This window comes from Bombina bombina, chromosome 3 (assembly GCF_027579735.1).
Source record: "Bombina bombina isolate aBomBom1 chromosome 3, aBomBom1.pri, whole genome shotgun sequence".
NCBI lineage: Eukaryota > Metazoa > Chordata > Amphibia > Anura > Bombinatoridae > Bombina > Bombina bombina.
Window position 1 is genome coordinate 971,484,521 of NC_069501.1, and position 15,091 is coordinate 971,499,611.

The 15,091-nt window shown below is 36.1% G+C and overlaps 1 protein-coding gene across 4 annotated transcripts in view; it reads right to left on the reverse strand.

Annotated features, from left to right (window-relative positions):
• ADCY6 (adenylate cyclase 6) overlaps nucleotides 1-15,091 on the reverse strand; it is a 591,281-nt gene that overhangs the window by 448,297 nt on the left and 127,893 nt on the right. For 3 of the 4 annotated variants that reach the window (XM_053708058.1, XM_053708056.1, XM_053708059.1), the window contains exons 2-3: nucleotides 6,186-6,335; nucleotides 3,605-4,463 (exon numbers count right to left, since the gene is read on the reverse strand). In XM_053708058.1, the coding sequence (XP_053564033.1) occupies nucleotides 3,605-4,459 (855 nt within the window). In that variant the 5' untranslated portion in view covers nucleotides 4,460-4,463; nucleotides 6,186-6,335. The remainder of the gene's footprint in view (nucleotides 1-3,604; nucleotides 4,464-6,185; nucleotides 6,336-15,091) is intronic. The other variant, XM_053708057.1, reaches the window with a different exon arrangement.

The following is a 15,091-nucleotide window of genomic DNA, read 5'->3' on the forward strand; positions in this document are numbered from 1 at the left end:
GCATAGTAGCTGCATAATATAATTGTTACATCCTGTTACTGTAGCTACAATACAAAGAGAGCTTTATATGCTTACTGTATGCACTTTCTGCAAATGCAAATCTGTAGCATGTAATTATTGTGCATGGCAGCAGCTCAGCAGTGTAGCTAATAGACTACCAAATGCTTATCATACTAGGAGACTGACAGCGAGAAGGTTTTTGTATTCAGATATGAAGAATAAATCCAAAAGGTAGAACCAGGAACAACATTATAGATGTTGTGGCCTCAGGACATATAGAAAGAGCACAAAACTGTTCATGTGCACATATGAATGAAAAAGAAACACACTAACTCGTTCTGCCTTGAAGAGACAATAGAAACCGGGCTACTGCGTGGCTGATAATGGCAGTGTCTAAGAAATGTCACTTACTGTATACATTATTTGCTGCCAGGTGAAACCACGCCACAGAGTACATTACTGAAACTTTCCAGCTGCTCCACTGGAAAGTGCCCTGCAGCGAATACACCGGCTTTTAAAGTGACTACTTGTGCTACAATGTTAGTCTGGTTACATAATCTATTGTGAAATATTCTGAAAGAAAACAAAAATAAATAGCAACATGTTGAGGAAAAAATGGAAACAAAAAATATATTGTTACAACTAAGCTGCTTAAAAGCTGTTTCTGAGGAAACCAAGATTTCCAACTAGGATTCCTAACAAATATTGGGGTAGAATGGGAAGAACATGGCTTAATTAATATGACACAAATTATAAATAGAGAAGGAGATAACGCAAGGATTATAGAATTCAGGGAAATGCAGGATAAATTTCAATGCAAGAAGGAGCACTATTATGCATACCTACAAATTAGAGATTATTGTTCGAAACTGATAAGATTACATGGGAAAATATGGGATCATTCATCCCTGACACCAGTTTATAATGCATATAAAAATAATAAGTTCTCAATATCCCTATTATATAATACTATAAAATATACAGAATATGAGAAATATGTGGAGAAAATTACATCAAAATGGAAAGACATGTATTTTCCCGACCTGAACCCACAGATTATCTTAAAAAGTATAGGAAGGATTGAGAAGGCTACGTTAGCAGCAACACTACGTGAACAACATATCAAAATTATATGGATGACATATTACACCTGAAATAATGTCTAAATGGGGGAAGGCTCATAATGGATATAAATGTAAAAAATGCAGTGGAATTAAAGCTAACCTGATCCACTGCATATGGGCATGCCCCAAATTACAGTGATTTTGGAAAATGGTAACATATTGGGCTAACAAAATATGCAATGAACAATTGGTATTAAAAGCAGATCATGTTATATTCCTGAATTTTAAAAAAACTGAAGTTATACACTGTAAACTTTTCTTCTCAATGCTAATTATAATAAGTAGGAATCTCATCCTAAAGGGGTGGAAGAATGAACGAGCACCAACATTGAATGCCTTAAAAAATATAGTGCATAAACAATTCTTGATTGAACAACATGATATCTGGTACAATTTGGAGGTAAATGTAGAAAAGTTCTTTGAAAAATGGAAATTCTGGATTAAGATACAGGATAGGGATACACAAAGTGAACTAATTACTAGGTTTGAAAATACCACCTATATAATGGAGAGTAGGCTTAGAGAGGAGTGGCTATGAATTAAATAGGGGAGAAGCTAATTTAATAAGAACGTGACCCTATCCCCCCTCTGGTACTCTATCCTATCTTAAGATAAGGCTTAATTAATGATAAGAAAGGTGGAAAACAATTTGAAAGTTATGATATAACAATGTTTCGTTATTGAAAAGTCTGTAAGATACACGATAAAATATTGATAGAAACTATAATAGAAAAGAAAGCGTAAGGTATAATTTAGAATTAGACATTATAATGATCAAGTGATGTTTAGAAACTGTTTATTTTCAACTTGGAGCTGTGTCTCCAAGATAAGGTCAGAACAAATTGGAGCTGTGTCTCCACAATTTATGCCTATTTTGTTATTTATCTTCTTTTCTGTATGTATTGACTGAAAATATGAAAAACAATAAAACGAAAAATTAAAAAAAAAAAAAACCTGTTTCTTTTTCACAGCATAAACATAGTTCTGTGGTTCACTAAAAAGGTAAAACAATGTAAAATACATCTTGGAATGTTTAAAATATAAATTCTGATTGTAAGAATTTTTAAAAAAACAAATTGATGTGCTTTTACTTATTTTTTTTACTAGCTGCCGATTGGTGTCTGCATATATATATATATATATATATATATATATATATATATATATATACCTCTTGTCATTGGCTCACACAATATGGGGCTACAATATAAGTGGAGAACAAAAATCGCTCAAGGTAAAATCAATAGTGGCCCTATGTTTGCTCTGGTATTACAAGTTGAAAGTTATCGATTGAGCAAGACTCAGGCACTGACATCTTGAGGTTATTGGCTCACCAGATGTGTTCAGATAGTTCCCAGTAGGGCTGCTCCTGAGCCTACTCTTTAAAAAAAAGGAATAACAAGTGCATCAAGCAAATTTGATAACAGAAGTAAATTGAAAAGTTGTTTAAACTTGCAATCTGAATAATGAGTTTAATTTGGACTTTATTGTGCCTTTAAAAGTAAACACCTTGTAATTACAATTTCTATTGTGTAGCTATAGAACATACCAGCCAAGCCTAAATGTTTCTAAAACAGCATTCTTTTTATTGTAATTGTTTTTAAATAGCCAAACTCCACTTGCCATTTGCCTTACTTTAAATGAGCCAATCTGGGCTTTAGTCTGCAGACAACAAGGCTAGTTACTGTCATAATGTAAGTAAAAAGTGAATTGTTTTGCAGTTATCACTTAAATCAAATTAGGGGCATATGTGTAGCAGGGTTAGCCTTGGAAAGTCAGCAGGGTGCCTTCCTAGCTTAAGAATAAGACATTCCTCAATGTTCAGAGCTAAATTACATGAAAATGGAGCAAAATAAATAATGAAAGTTGTTTCATTTTTGCATAACTAAACAATTTATAAAAAAAATCTCAATGTTTTTACTGTCCGTTTAAGCTCCTTGGAGCTGGATTTTTGTCTTGTAATTTTATATGGTCAAATCAGATACCCGACCTGTAACTTTACTGAAGTGTTAAGCATTGTATACCATGTCATGATCATTATCATAATATTTTAGTCATATTTCCTTAGCAGAATTGGCAATTCAAAATAGAGAGGTAGAGCCCACAATAATCATATAATATTGGAATGATTAGACCAAATATATTGCTTACATTTTCCAATTAATATTGTCTTTAACAAACAAACAATCAGCTATTAAAATATTAAAGAAAAGTTAAAAAAAATGTTTTTATCCACCAAAACAATTAGGAATTAAATGAGTAACTACAACAGACAAGCAACCTTCAAGACAAGTTTTTGAAGCGTCAAATATTTAACTGAGCTCATTAGCAACAAGAAATAAAGTATTTTCATACTTCTTTAGAAAATTCTGCTGGACACTCACTAAAGGACACAAGTAAAGTATGAAAACAAGATGCAAATAAAATGTTAGCTAATGATGTGCAGCTTGTACAGACACGCGTGAGAAGTGTATCCTTACCTGCTTCCAGAGGAAATCGTCTAAGTGGTTCAGCCACCACGAAATGATGAGGTGCAACACAGACAGCACAACTCCACTCAAAACAGCTGCCCTCATACGTACTGGGAGCAGAGTATAGATAATGTAAATAAAGAAGACACTCCACCAAATCCCTTCAGAGGCACTGCGTGGGGTGACCATTAGCACCCCGAGAACCTGCACTGCAAAGAGGACCGCAATCACCAAGTAGCTGACAATCCACATGTAGTCCTGGTGAAATCCGTTGCGGTTGCAGACCACCATTAGTGACAAAAAGAGAGCCATGGCCACAGCAAGGATAGACACATAGACCTTGTTAGGCTTCCCATGAGTGCAATGAAAGATTAGCATTACAAGGCAGACCAGCACCAGTGCCCCCATTAACATAGTCAGACTACTCTGATTCATCTGGAAGAAGTATCGTTGGTACAGGCGTTCCAGTTTGGCAGACTGGAATTTCTTAGACTGGAACACTTGTAGAAATCTTGCCCAACACTCCCTGGGTGTCAACTGCCTCTCCCCCTCCTCTGTGCCCACGCCTTCTGTTGAGCCCATTTTAGATCCTTTGACCTCCCCATCTTCAAAACCCAGGGCAACAGATTTAAGTCCAAGATCCCCACCGGCTCCCTTCTTGCCATAATGGTCCTCCTGCCAAGTGCAGCGGACACTGAAGTTGTTACGATTGTTCCTATCCATTTCAGGGTCCTGAAGGCAGCTCATGTAACGTGGGCCACACAGAGAAGTGTTCTTGCGTTTGCTCTTCTTCCCGTTGCGTTCCCCCCATGCTGTCTTACGTTCATCCACTTTAGGTACCAGGATGCCGCTAAACCACGACATTCTGCTGTGGGTGGGATAAATATTATGCAACATAAAAAAAAATAATATATTAATACCAAGGAATGAAACACTGATAAAATGTATTGCAATCATTATTATTATCATTTATTTATAAAAGTGCCAACATATTACGTAGGGCTGTAACATAAGAATAAGAAATACTTTAACATTATATAATACAATCTCAAGGTTTTAAATATCCCTCAACGTAAACAACAAAAGCCACTATTTGCGAGGTGTATATTCACAAAGAATAGACGGAGCCCATAACCTCTGTGTAGCGTCATAAAGGACGTGAACACAAAGTCAAAATAACAGGTGCAAGAACAAGAAGAACATTTTAATTGTACTAAAAATATATTCAAAAAGATTTAAGATATTTTTAACACTAATTTAACACATCTATTTGTTTCACAAACGCAATTTAATGACCACTTATTTGTTTATGCTAAAGTTACATATTTATTTTATTATGTTAGTTAATAGATAAATAATCATTGCTTCAACTTTTAAAAAATGCTGATAATGGCCTCACACAGTTAAAAGTGAAAACATTTTAAATTAGTTTAAGGGTAAACTCATAAGTTCTAAAGCATTGGTTTCATGTATACACATACAGACACATATACATATGTATAGGCTCTCTAGACATGGGTGTTCACATAGGCCTTTTGCTATATTTAACATTTAATAGACTAAGCTCCTGGCAGGATTTACAGTCACTAAAGGGACAGTAAACACCAAAATTGTTACTGCTTAAAAAGATAGACAACGCTTTTACTACCCAATCCTCAGCTTTGCACAGCCAACATTGTTAGATTTATATACTTTATAACATTTAAACCTCTAAATATCTGCCTGCTTCTAAGCCACTACAGACAGCCTGTTAGCACATGCTTTTTTATTTGCTTTTCACAAGACTGCTAGTGCATGTGGACCATATAGACAACATTGTGCTCATGCTCGTGGGTTGTGCATGACACTGCACTAATTGGGTAAAATGCAAGTCAATAGATAATAAATAAATAAATAGCCATGTGATGAGGGGGCTGTCAGAAGATGCTTAGATACAAGGTTATCACAGAGGTTAAAAGTATATTAATATAACCATGCTTTTTGTGCAAAACTGGGGAATAAGTAATAAAGGCATTATCTATCTTTTTAAACAAATAACAATTTTGGCGTTGACTGACCCTTTTAGCTAAGGTCACTCATGCCCAGTCTAAGGACAGAGCATCTGACATTCAGCTTGGACAGAATTATGTCATGCCTACAAAGATCTGAGCTCTCATCATACCTGGTGATCCAGACTAACTTTGTAGAGCTCTAGGAAGAAATAAATAAAAGAAGCCAAAGGCGCCCAAATGAAGGGCAACAAAAAAAAACAGAAAACTGGCCTAGAGCAGCATAAATCTTAAATATAACTGAGTAAAATAGACATTTAACACCTCTTTATTTAGTGTAAACATTGTGCTCTGTCCCATGCTCCCAAGAAAGACCAAAAACCAAGTTCTGTAACCGAAGTTTTCAAAATTCTGCAAAGCACCTGAACCAGTTATGTGCAGTTTTGAGAATTTGCATTTCAGCCTCTCTAGGGAGCAGGAGACAGTTTGTGCACAAAAGTTAAAAAGGTGCACATTTATTATAACCTCATGTTTGGGTGTCTAATCTGGACAAAGTTCTGCAGATGTAACAGGACAGAAACACTGTACAGCCCAGCACTTACCTCTCTCGACTGGGAGTTGGCAGCTTCCCAGAAGCCCCTGGCTGGGTGGGCGATACACGGCATTTATTCCGTCGAGTGGAGAGGTGAGTGAGGACCTCTGTTTCAGAGCTTACTGTTTCGATAGCATTAGGAGAGATCTCAATTGGGCACCTGTGGAAGTTAAAGACAATATTTTCATAAACTTATTGTTGCAAAGTTGTTTGATTATTTTTCCAGAAAATACTTTACAATATTTATTAGTATTACCTGATTATTACTAAATAAATGTAAACCTAAAAGGGATGATATGAAATGACACTTTACTAACAGCAACACAAGAGTAACAGAACTTGGGAATTATTATTATTTCACACAATATGAAGGTGGGTAAACAATGCAGTAGCACAACAGTTAAAGTCAGTTGTCAGAGGCGGTGCAAAAGTTGTCCCAAAGCTAAAATTTCCAAGGGCACATTGGCTACGAGTGGAACATCTCATATTCTACTACCTATTCCCCCCCCCCCCCCTTTACCTTATTATAATCCTCCTCTCTGCATTCTCTGTGTAGAGCATTGAGCATGTAAAGAAGGATCTACTTTTAGGTTTGGAAGTGCGATATGATGGATGGAGGTACATAGACCCTGATGATCAAAGCATTGTGGTAATGGCAATATTTTAAAAATGGCTTTGTTGTGTGAAATTTTAAAAAGGGCCAAGATCTGTGTTTGAAGGAAGTCTCACCAAGAGGCATTTTACTACACATATTTGTTGGTGGAGACGTTTTCTGATACTGGTGGAATTTGAAAAGCAGCAACACCACCTGCATTAAAAGGTGTCGTTTAAATGGTCCTTTTACACAGTATTGTATGGCAATTCAGTGTCAAACCAAACAACACCTTTTGTTACAATACAATAGTAAAACTAGGGCATCAATAATACACCTACAGGAGCTGGGGGATTGTGGGTATATTACATATGTAAGATTTGTTATCATATTTATGTATATAAAATGGCAAATCCCAAATAAACGAGCTAGCTACACATAGTGAGATCTTTGTAGCTGTTGATCAGTTAAAACATAGAATTGAGGCAATGGTAATGGGGATCATTAATAATCTAACAACATTTTTTGTTTACATTTAGAGATCCAGTCCCATACCCCTTATCATTTGGTTTTTATACTCACAAGGGGTATGGATACCCCATTTAAGATCCCTGCTTTAGATAGAAATACGGGTGGCCTCAAATGACCTTTTGCTCTTAACATTTAGTGAAACAAATAGGAAAAACCTAGCAACACTCAGTAGCTTTCAAATTAAACACCTTTATATGGTAGTTCTGTAAATTAAATTAGACATGAAACTACAAATTTAATTCCCTATAAACTGTACCATAATTATTTATTTTGTCCCAAGGACAAAGGAGAGAAGATCAACCAATACTCAATATTGTTTTTTTGTTATATATATACTGTATATTATCCACTTATGTGACAAGTTAATTTAAAGACCGTAATAAAATGTATTTATCTAAAGAGGGTCCCGTTTCTTGCACCCAAAAAAACACAACAGGAAAGGTACAGCCAATAAGAGGCTTTATCCCCTGAGTCATTGTATGATATACAAAGCACATGCCAAAAGCCTTTTGTGTCCCTGTAGCTTCACTAGTTTCTCCCTTGACAACAAGCAACCTGATAAGCAGGCGCTGTATACAGCTTAATGATTGGCTGTATTGCCACTGCTATTTTTTTATACAAATAAGAGCTGTGTTAGGAAGCAACACAAGGAGCTTTAATTAAGATAACTTTATATTTTTAATCAGCAAAAATAAAAAAAAAAAATCACACAAAAAAAAATTAATACATTAAAGGGATATGAAATCTGTTTTTTTTTTCTTCATGATTCAGATAAAGTATGCCATTTTAAGCAACTTTCTATATTTGGCCAACAATCAGCAAGGCTCCTAAGCTTACATTCCTGCTTTCCAAATAAAGATACCAAGAGAATGACTAAAAATTGATAATGGGAGTAAATTAGAAAATTGCTTAAAATTGCATGCTCTATCTGAATCATGAAAGAAACAATTTGGGTTTCATATCCCTTTAACAATATATGTTAATGGAAGTGATGCATGAATGTTAATGCATCATTTTTATGTCCTGTTTAGATGCCTGGATTAACAAAGGTTGAGTGAAGAAAGAAAGTAATGAAGAAAGAAAGTAATGAAGAAAGAAAGAAAGGTGCGGTATTCTGTGAGTTTCCTGACTGTTGATAACTTGAGGTGGTATAAGGAATTCTCCTGCCTCCCGCCTGCCTTGACCCCTGGATTGTCTTGACTATACTTCTGGCTCACAATTTGGTACCTTCTTCTGCTTGACTAAATTCTGACCCTTGCCTGATTTCGACCATCCTTCTGTCTTACAAGTTGGTACCTATTCTGCCTGTCTGGACCTCCAACTTCTGCTCTACTGACCAATCTCTGCTTGTCCTGTGTCTATCACCCTTAGACGCGAGTGTTCAAGTTACAGTCTCTGCTGTATCCTTTACTCTCATACGATTCTGCGAGCCTTGTCCTGGGCACTACTCAGAGTGTTGGGACAGTGATACTTAGCCTCTTGGTCCTATTCCGGACAGACAATTACAACAACCCTACCTAGGTAGGTGTCTCAAGCACTGCATAGCAGAAAATATTGCTGCCATCTAGTGCTCTTGCAAAACTGCTACCATATAGTGCTACGGACACTTTAATGGTCCTGAGCTTATGTTTCCTGCTTTTCATCAAAAAATAGAACAAAGAAAATTTGATAGAAGTAAAATGAGAAAATTGTTTAAAATTGCATGCTCTGTCTGAATCATAAAAGAAAAAGGTTTGGGTTTCATGTTGCTTTAACAATGTTTAACTCTTCATTATACTTTATCCCAGTAGCACTTCTTGCAGGTGTTGGAAGTAGTCTGCCAGACATGTTTTCCTGGACACTTAGGAGTTACACATGCTGCAGGGTGTGAAGGGAGGAACATGGATTGTGCTGTCCAGGGTCCCGCAGCATGTGTAATTCATAAGTGTCCAGGAAAACATGGCCGAGGTGGCAGCGATAGTTGGAAGGTAAATGTTAAAAGGTACCAACTACACTGAATCTGCAAGGCAGGTTTTTTTCACGTCTGGTGCTCTACGCAGAGAAAGGAAAGAAGAATGCAGTTGTCTAAGATGAGGTGCCCCCCCCCCCCCCCATTTTTATTATCTAGACTCTTTAAGAAAGTAAGTTTTTCTGATAGTTTAAAGGCATTAAACAGCACAGGAATAAGAAGAGTAGGACACACTTGTTTCTATGTAAACTGATTTGGTAACTTCCAATACCTGCAAGAAGAAAAAAAAGACCTATGCCTACAGGGTATTACAGAACCGGTTTAAAGAGGAAACAATTACTCCCAACACCATTAACCCATAAAGTGCTTGAAATTATATGTAGGACCCAAAAGCATTTAAACTGATATTAAAAGCACTGAATAAATGTTATTTATAATGCTGTATTCAAAGCAAAGCTTTAAAAGTTAAATGATTTTAAAAACACATATTTTGCAACAGCATTATGATTTCCTGTGTACACATGTTAAAGGGACACTGAACCCAAATTTGTTCATTTGTAATTCTGAAAGAGCAGGCAATTTTAATCAACTTTCTAATTTACTCCTATTATCAATTTTTCTTCGTACTCTTGCTATAATTTTTTTTAAAAATAAGGCATCTAAGGTTTATTTAGCTCAGTACTCTGGACAGCACTTTTTTATTGATGGATGAATTTATCCACCAATCAGCAAGGACAACCCAGGTTGTTCAACAAAAATGGGCTTCTAAGCTTACATTCTTGCATTTCAAATAAAAATACAGTGAGAATGAAGATAATTTGATATTTGATTGAAATTTCATGCTCAATCTGAATCACGAAATTAGAGTCCTAACCAAGCCCCAAAGTTTCAGATGTAGACCCAAGTCTACGGACTCCTGCTTGCTCCTGTTTGTCTAATCTGTCAGCAACACAGGAAGTTCTTAGTTTTGTACAGCTTCTATAATAAATTGTGACTAACCATTTATCCCCCACCCACCACACACACACACACACACACAGACACTAGTGACATTTTCCTTTTAATTGTTAAGCATGGTTACAATGACTAAAGCAATTCTCAATGTCGGCTATAGAGTGAATTTGCTATAGCAACAAAGGAATCTAATGGAATCACGCAATACAAACGTATGAAAAAAAAAAATTCTTACATTGTTTTTTTTTTTGTTTTTTTTTTACAGAGGTTAAAAAGCAAAAACATAACAGGCAAGTTATATACAAACGTTCCTAAATGTTAAAATATAAACATTGGTCAGCAGAGAAAGAAAATGCAGTTAAATATACCAGTATCAATATTGGATGACACATTTTAAAATACAAAATAAAAACTCCCCAATGATGAATATGGGGTTCTCTTGGACCCCCAAAATATAACTGACATATAGGGGAATTTCAGGGGAGGAAGAATAAATAGAGACAATCTTGAACCCAAAATATATATAATAAATATGTCAAAAAAGGTTAATATTGGGAAAAGATATTGGGGGTTTAAAAACTGAACAAATCATATAGCTCCACTCATATTACACTAAAACAAACAGTTCAGTATGAATAGAATATTCAAATATGTGAAGAACGGACTCCTATCTATCCAGCAGTCGGAACTGAACCTCTGAGGACCAAGACACAAATAGAGTAAAATAGCTACCCTACCATATTTTAAAATAAACGTATCTGAGACTAAACTATAACACATGCCATTCCTATGAAGGGACACAACCTTCTTGGAGAGAACCAACAATCTATAAACTGAAGACAGTGATATAAAGTCAAGAAATCAAATAAACCCATTTCCTCCTGTACAGTGAGAAGAGTTAATAGTACATACTTTACTGTATTGTAAAAGAAAACCTAGCACAGAGCGTCTCTGATGTATCATCACACATAGGGCCCTATGTACTAAATAGCGAACAGAGAAGGGCACTTACTTGGGAACCTGTCCACCTGCCTTCACAGTAAATGGGCAGTGAACACTGGAAGTCAGGTACCCAGATGCACTATTGCACAAGGACTTCCTTGTGCAACGCTGTCCCCTGCAATCACCTCAGAGGTGGCAGAGATGTAAGGAGCAGTGGTCATATGACCGCTGCTTCTTACATTGCTGTAAACAAGAGTTCCAAAGCAGCATCCGCTGCTTAGTACATGTAGCCCATAGAGGCATATCCACAGTTAGGATAGTGTTAATTTGTAATGGCATTACTAGGTGAAACATTAAAATCATATTTTAAAAACACCACAACAAAATGGATATTACACGTTCTAAGGCAAGTTATATACAAGATGAACAAATGCAGTTTAATACACAACAACAAAGTGTGATTTATCAAGCCGAGCATCTGGCTTAAAAATATAATAATGGTGGGCACTCAGAGAGTAATTGAGAAGCTTTAATTAACCTAGTATAGAGCGGACATGTCTCAGACTCCACAGTACTCAAGATGCTAAATCATATTTATCCAGTGTCCATAGTAGCCCCTGATGAAAAAGTGCCTTACACAGCTTACCAACATTTCTTTCCCCATGTCTCTTGAATGACATAATCATCCTCAGAGCTGAAATGGCAGAGTTAATCTACACAAACCATTATGGTCAGGACAACCCAAATATATCTTCTGAACATAGCTGGAACTGCCAAAACAACCTTCTCTTCTCCATCGGCTTCCAGTTTGGGTTCCTGAGGTAACTTTAGGCGTGCTTGGTGCCCACCCCAGCACACACACCACCAGCATTCTGCAGCGGGAAACTCAACACCACAGAAACCCACATTACCCTTGCCCTTCTGGCAAAACCTTGCAAAAGTGAGTCATAGGCACTGGCCACAGCCAGAGCCAAAATGTTGTCCATTTCCTTCACTACAACAATTGCCAAAGTATCATAAGACCAAGTGACTCCAGAGGCTATGATACTGGACAGCATCTGTATTGGATTGTAGGCAATAGGGACGTATGTTAGGTAGGTTGTTTATCACTCTTCTTTAGGGCCTTCCAAGGTTCTCCCACCAACTCCTATATGAAGGAGGCATGCTCCACCATAATAGAACGCAGATCCATGTTTTCAAATACCAGATTCAAAGCAGATAAATGCTTCCAACATAGTTTGATGAATGTGTAGCATCTCACTATGGGCTTATGATCAAAAAATCACCACCATGGAGAGAAATCATGCCAAATCTTTGATGGCGTATTTTTAGAGCATTATATTGTAATGTATGTGTCTATCCCTTAAATTTAGAACTGTGCATAACCAGATAAACAACCTACATAAAAACAACTCTCAAGATACAATTTGCCTTTCTAAATCATTTTTAGGGACTTCACAGTACTGGCAAGACCTCTTAGATCATCCCATCAGAGCAGAGAGCTTTAGCTCATTGAGCCCTTAGAGAGGGGGTTGCAACTTGGGGTGGTCTCCATTGCCACATTATTGAGTCCTGAACCAGGATGAATTGTTACAAGCCCCTGCTGTTGACTATTCTCTAATTAGAAACTATTAAATCCAAATATAGAACAAACTGTCTGTTGCTTCCACTGTTCTATTAACACCGAGACTAGTAAGAAGTGTATATGCTGTCCCAAAGTAAAGATTTTTAGTAGATTGTAAAAACCTCTGTGGGAGTCAGAAAATTTGCAGTGTACAAAATGGCCGCCTGGAAGACTCCCCCCTCTTTATTTTTTAAACTTATTCAACCCTACATTACATATGCCATATTCAGAAACACTGAACGTAGACAACATCCATAATGCATGGTGAGTATATTAAAATCAGCCTAAAATAACATGCAGCATTTTACTCTGAATGACTTCAGACCTAGAAGTCTGTTTAAGAGATTACTTTGGATTCATTGGGAGTCATAACCCTCAAGCTACATAAATAACACTTTGCTTAGAATATTCATAGAATGAGTAGTTGCTATTCATTTTCAGATCTTAAACATAAAAGAGGAGAACAGTGCATATAATAAAAAAATAGGGGACTGGATCATGCGTTAAAGGGACAGTCTACTATAGAATTGTTATTGTTTTAAAAGATAGATAATCCCTTTATTACCCATTCCCCAGTTTTGCATAACCAACACAGTTATATTAATACACTTTCTACCTCTGTGATTATCTTGTATCTAGGAACCTTCTTCCAGCCCCCTGATCACATGACTGTGACTGTTTATCATCTGTTGTCTTAAATTTAGCATTGTATTGTGCTAGATCTTAAATAACCCCCTGTGCCTGAACACAGTGTTATCTATATGGCCCACATGTACTTTCTGTCTCTTTGTGTTTAAAAGAGATTTAAAAAGCATGTGATAAGAGGCAGCCCTCAAAGGCTTAGAAATTAGCATATGAGCCTACCTATGTTTAGTTTAAACTAAGAATACCAAGAGAAAAAAGCAAATTTGATGATAAAAGTAAATTGGAAAGTTGATTAAAATTACATGTCCTATCTGAATAATGAAACTTTAATTTATACTAGACTGTCCCATTAATAATGCCCAAAATAATACATTTAAAGGAACAGTAAATAAACACTAGATATAAAGGTATATTAAAGATTAGTAAAGATTAGTCTAGAAATAAAATGGAGATATTTTTTAAGTTATATAACTTGCTTAAATATTAAAGAATTAGAGGGACAGTCTAGTTAAAATTAAACTTTCAAGATTCAGATAGGGCATGCAATTTAAAACAACTTTCCAACTTACTTTTATCATCAAATTTGTTTTGTTCTCTTGGTATTCTTTGTTAAAAGCTAAACCTAGGTAGGCTCATATTCTTTTTTTCTAAGCCCTTGAAGGCCGCCTCTCATCTCAGTGAATTTTGACAGTTTTTCATAGCTAGACAGCACTAGTTCATGTGTGACATATAGATAACATTGTTCTTACTCCCATGGAGTTATTTATGAGTCAGCACTAACTGGCTAAAATGCAAGTCTGTGAAAAGAACTGAGATAAGGGGCAGTTTGCAGAGGCTTAGATACAAGGTAACCATAAAGGTAAAAAGTATAGTAATATAAAATATTTATTGTTTAAAAAGATAGAAAATCCCTTTATTACCCATTCCCCAGTTGTGCACAGAAAGCATTGTTATATTAATACACTTTTTACCTCCGATTACCTTGTATCTAAGCATCTTCTGACAGCCCCCTGATCACACAACTTTATCTATTGACTTGCATTTAAGCCAATTAGTGCTATGTTGTTAGAACCCACGGGCGTGAGCACAATGTTATCTATATGGCTCACATGAACTAGCACTGCCCTGTTGTTAAAAGCTAATAAAAAAAGCATGTGATCATGGGGCTGTGTTTAGAGACTTAGAAACAGACAGAAATTTAGAGGTTTAAAGGTTAAGTGTATTAATATAATCACGTTAGTTGTGAAAAGCTGGGGAATAGGTAGAAAAAAAGCGTTATCTATCTTTTTAAATAATAATTTTTGTGTCGACTGTCCCTTCAAGCAAAACTGGGGAATGGGTAATAAAGGGATTATCGATCTTTTTAAACAAAACTGTGCCACTGTTATAACCAAGTTTTTCTAGTTTTAAAAGACTTATGTTACCTTATTTCCTCTGCTGGGGCTAATTAGGGAGCTGATAAAATCACTCTCTCACAGGGTCGTATGTCCCTTTAAAGGGAGATAAAACTAAATTTCCCATAATACATTTAATTAAGTGCATTACTTGTTATACCCTTTTGTTATGTAATTTAACTTTTTGCAGTTCCCATAAGAATAGGAAGTACATACAGCAGATTTCCTCTACACAGAGATTGGTTTGATCTCTGTAGTAGCTGATTTATTTGTCTTTCTAATTAGC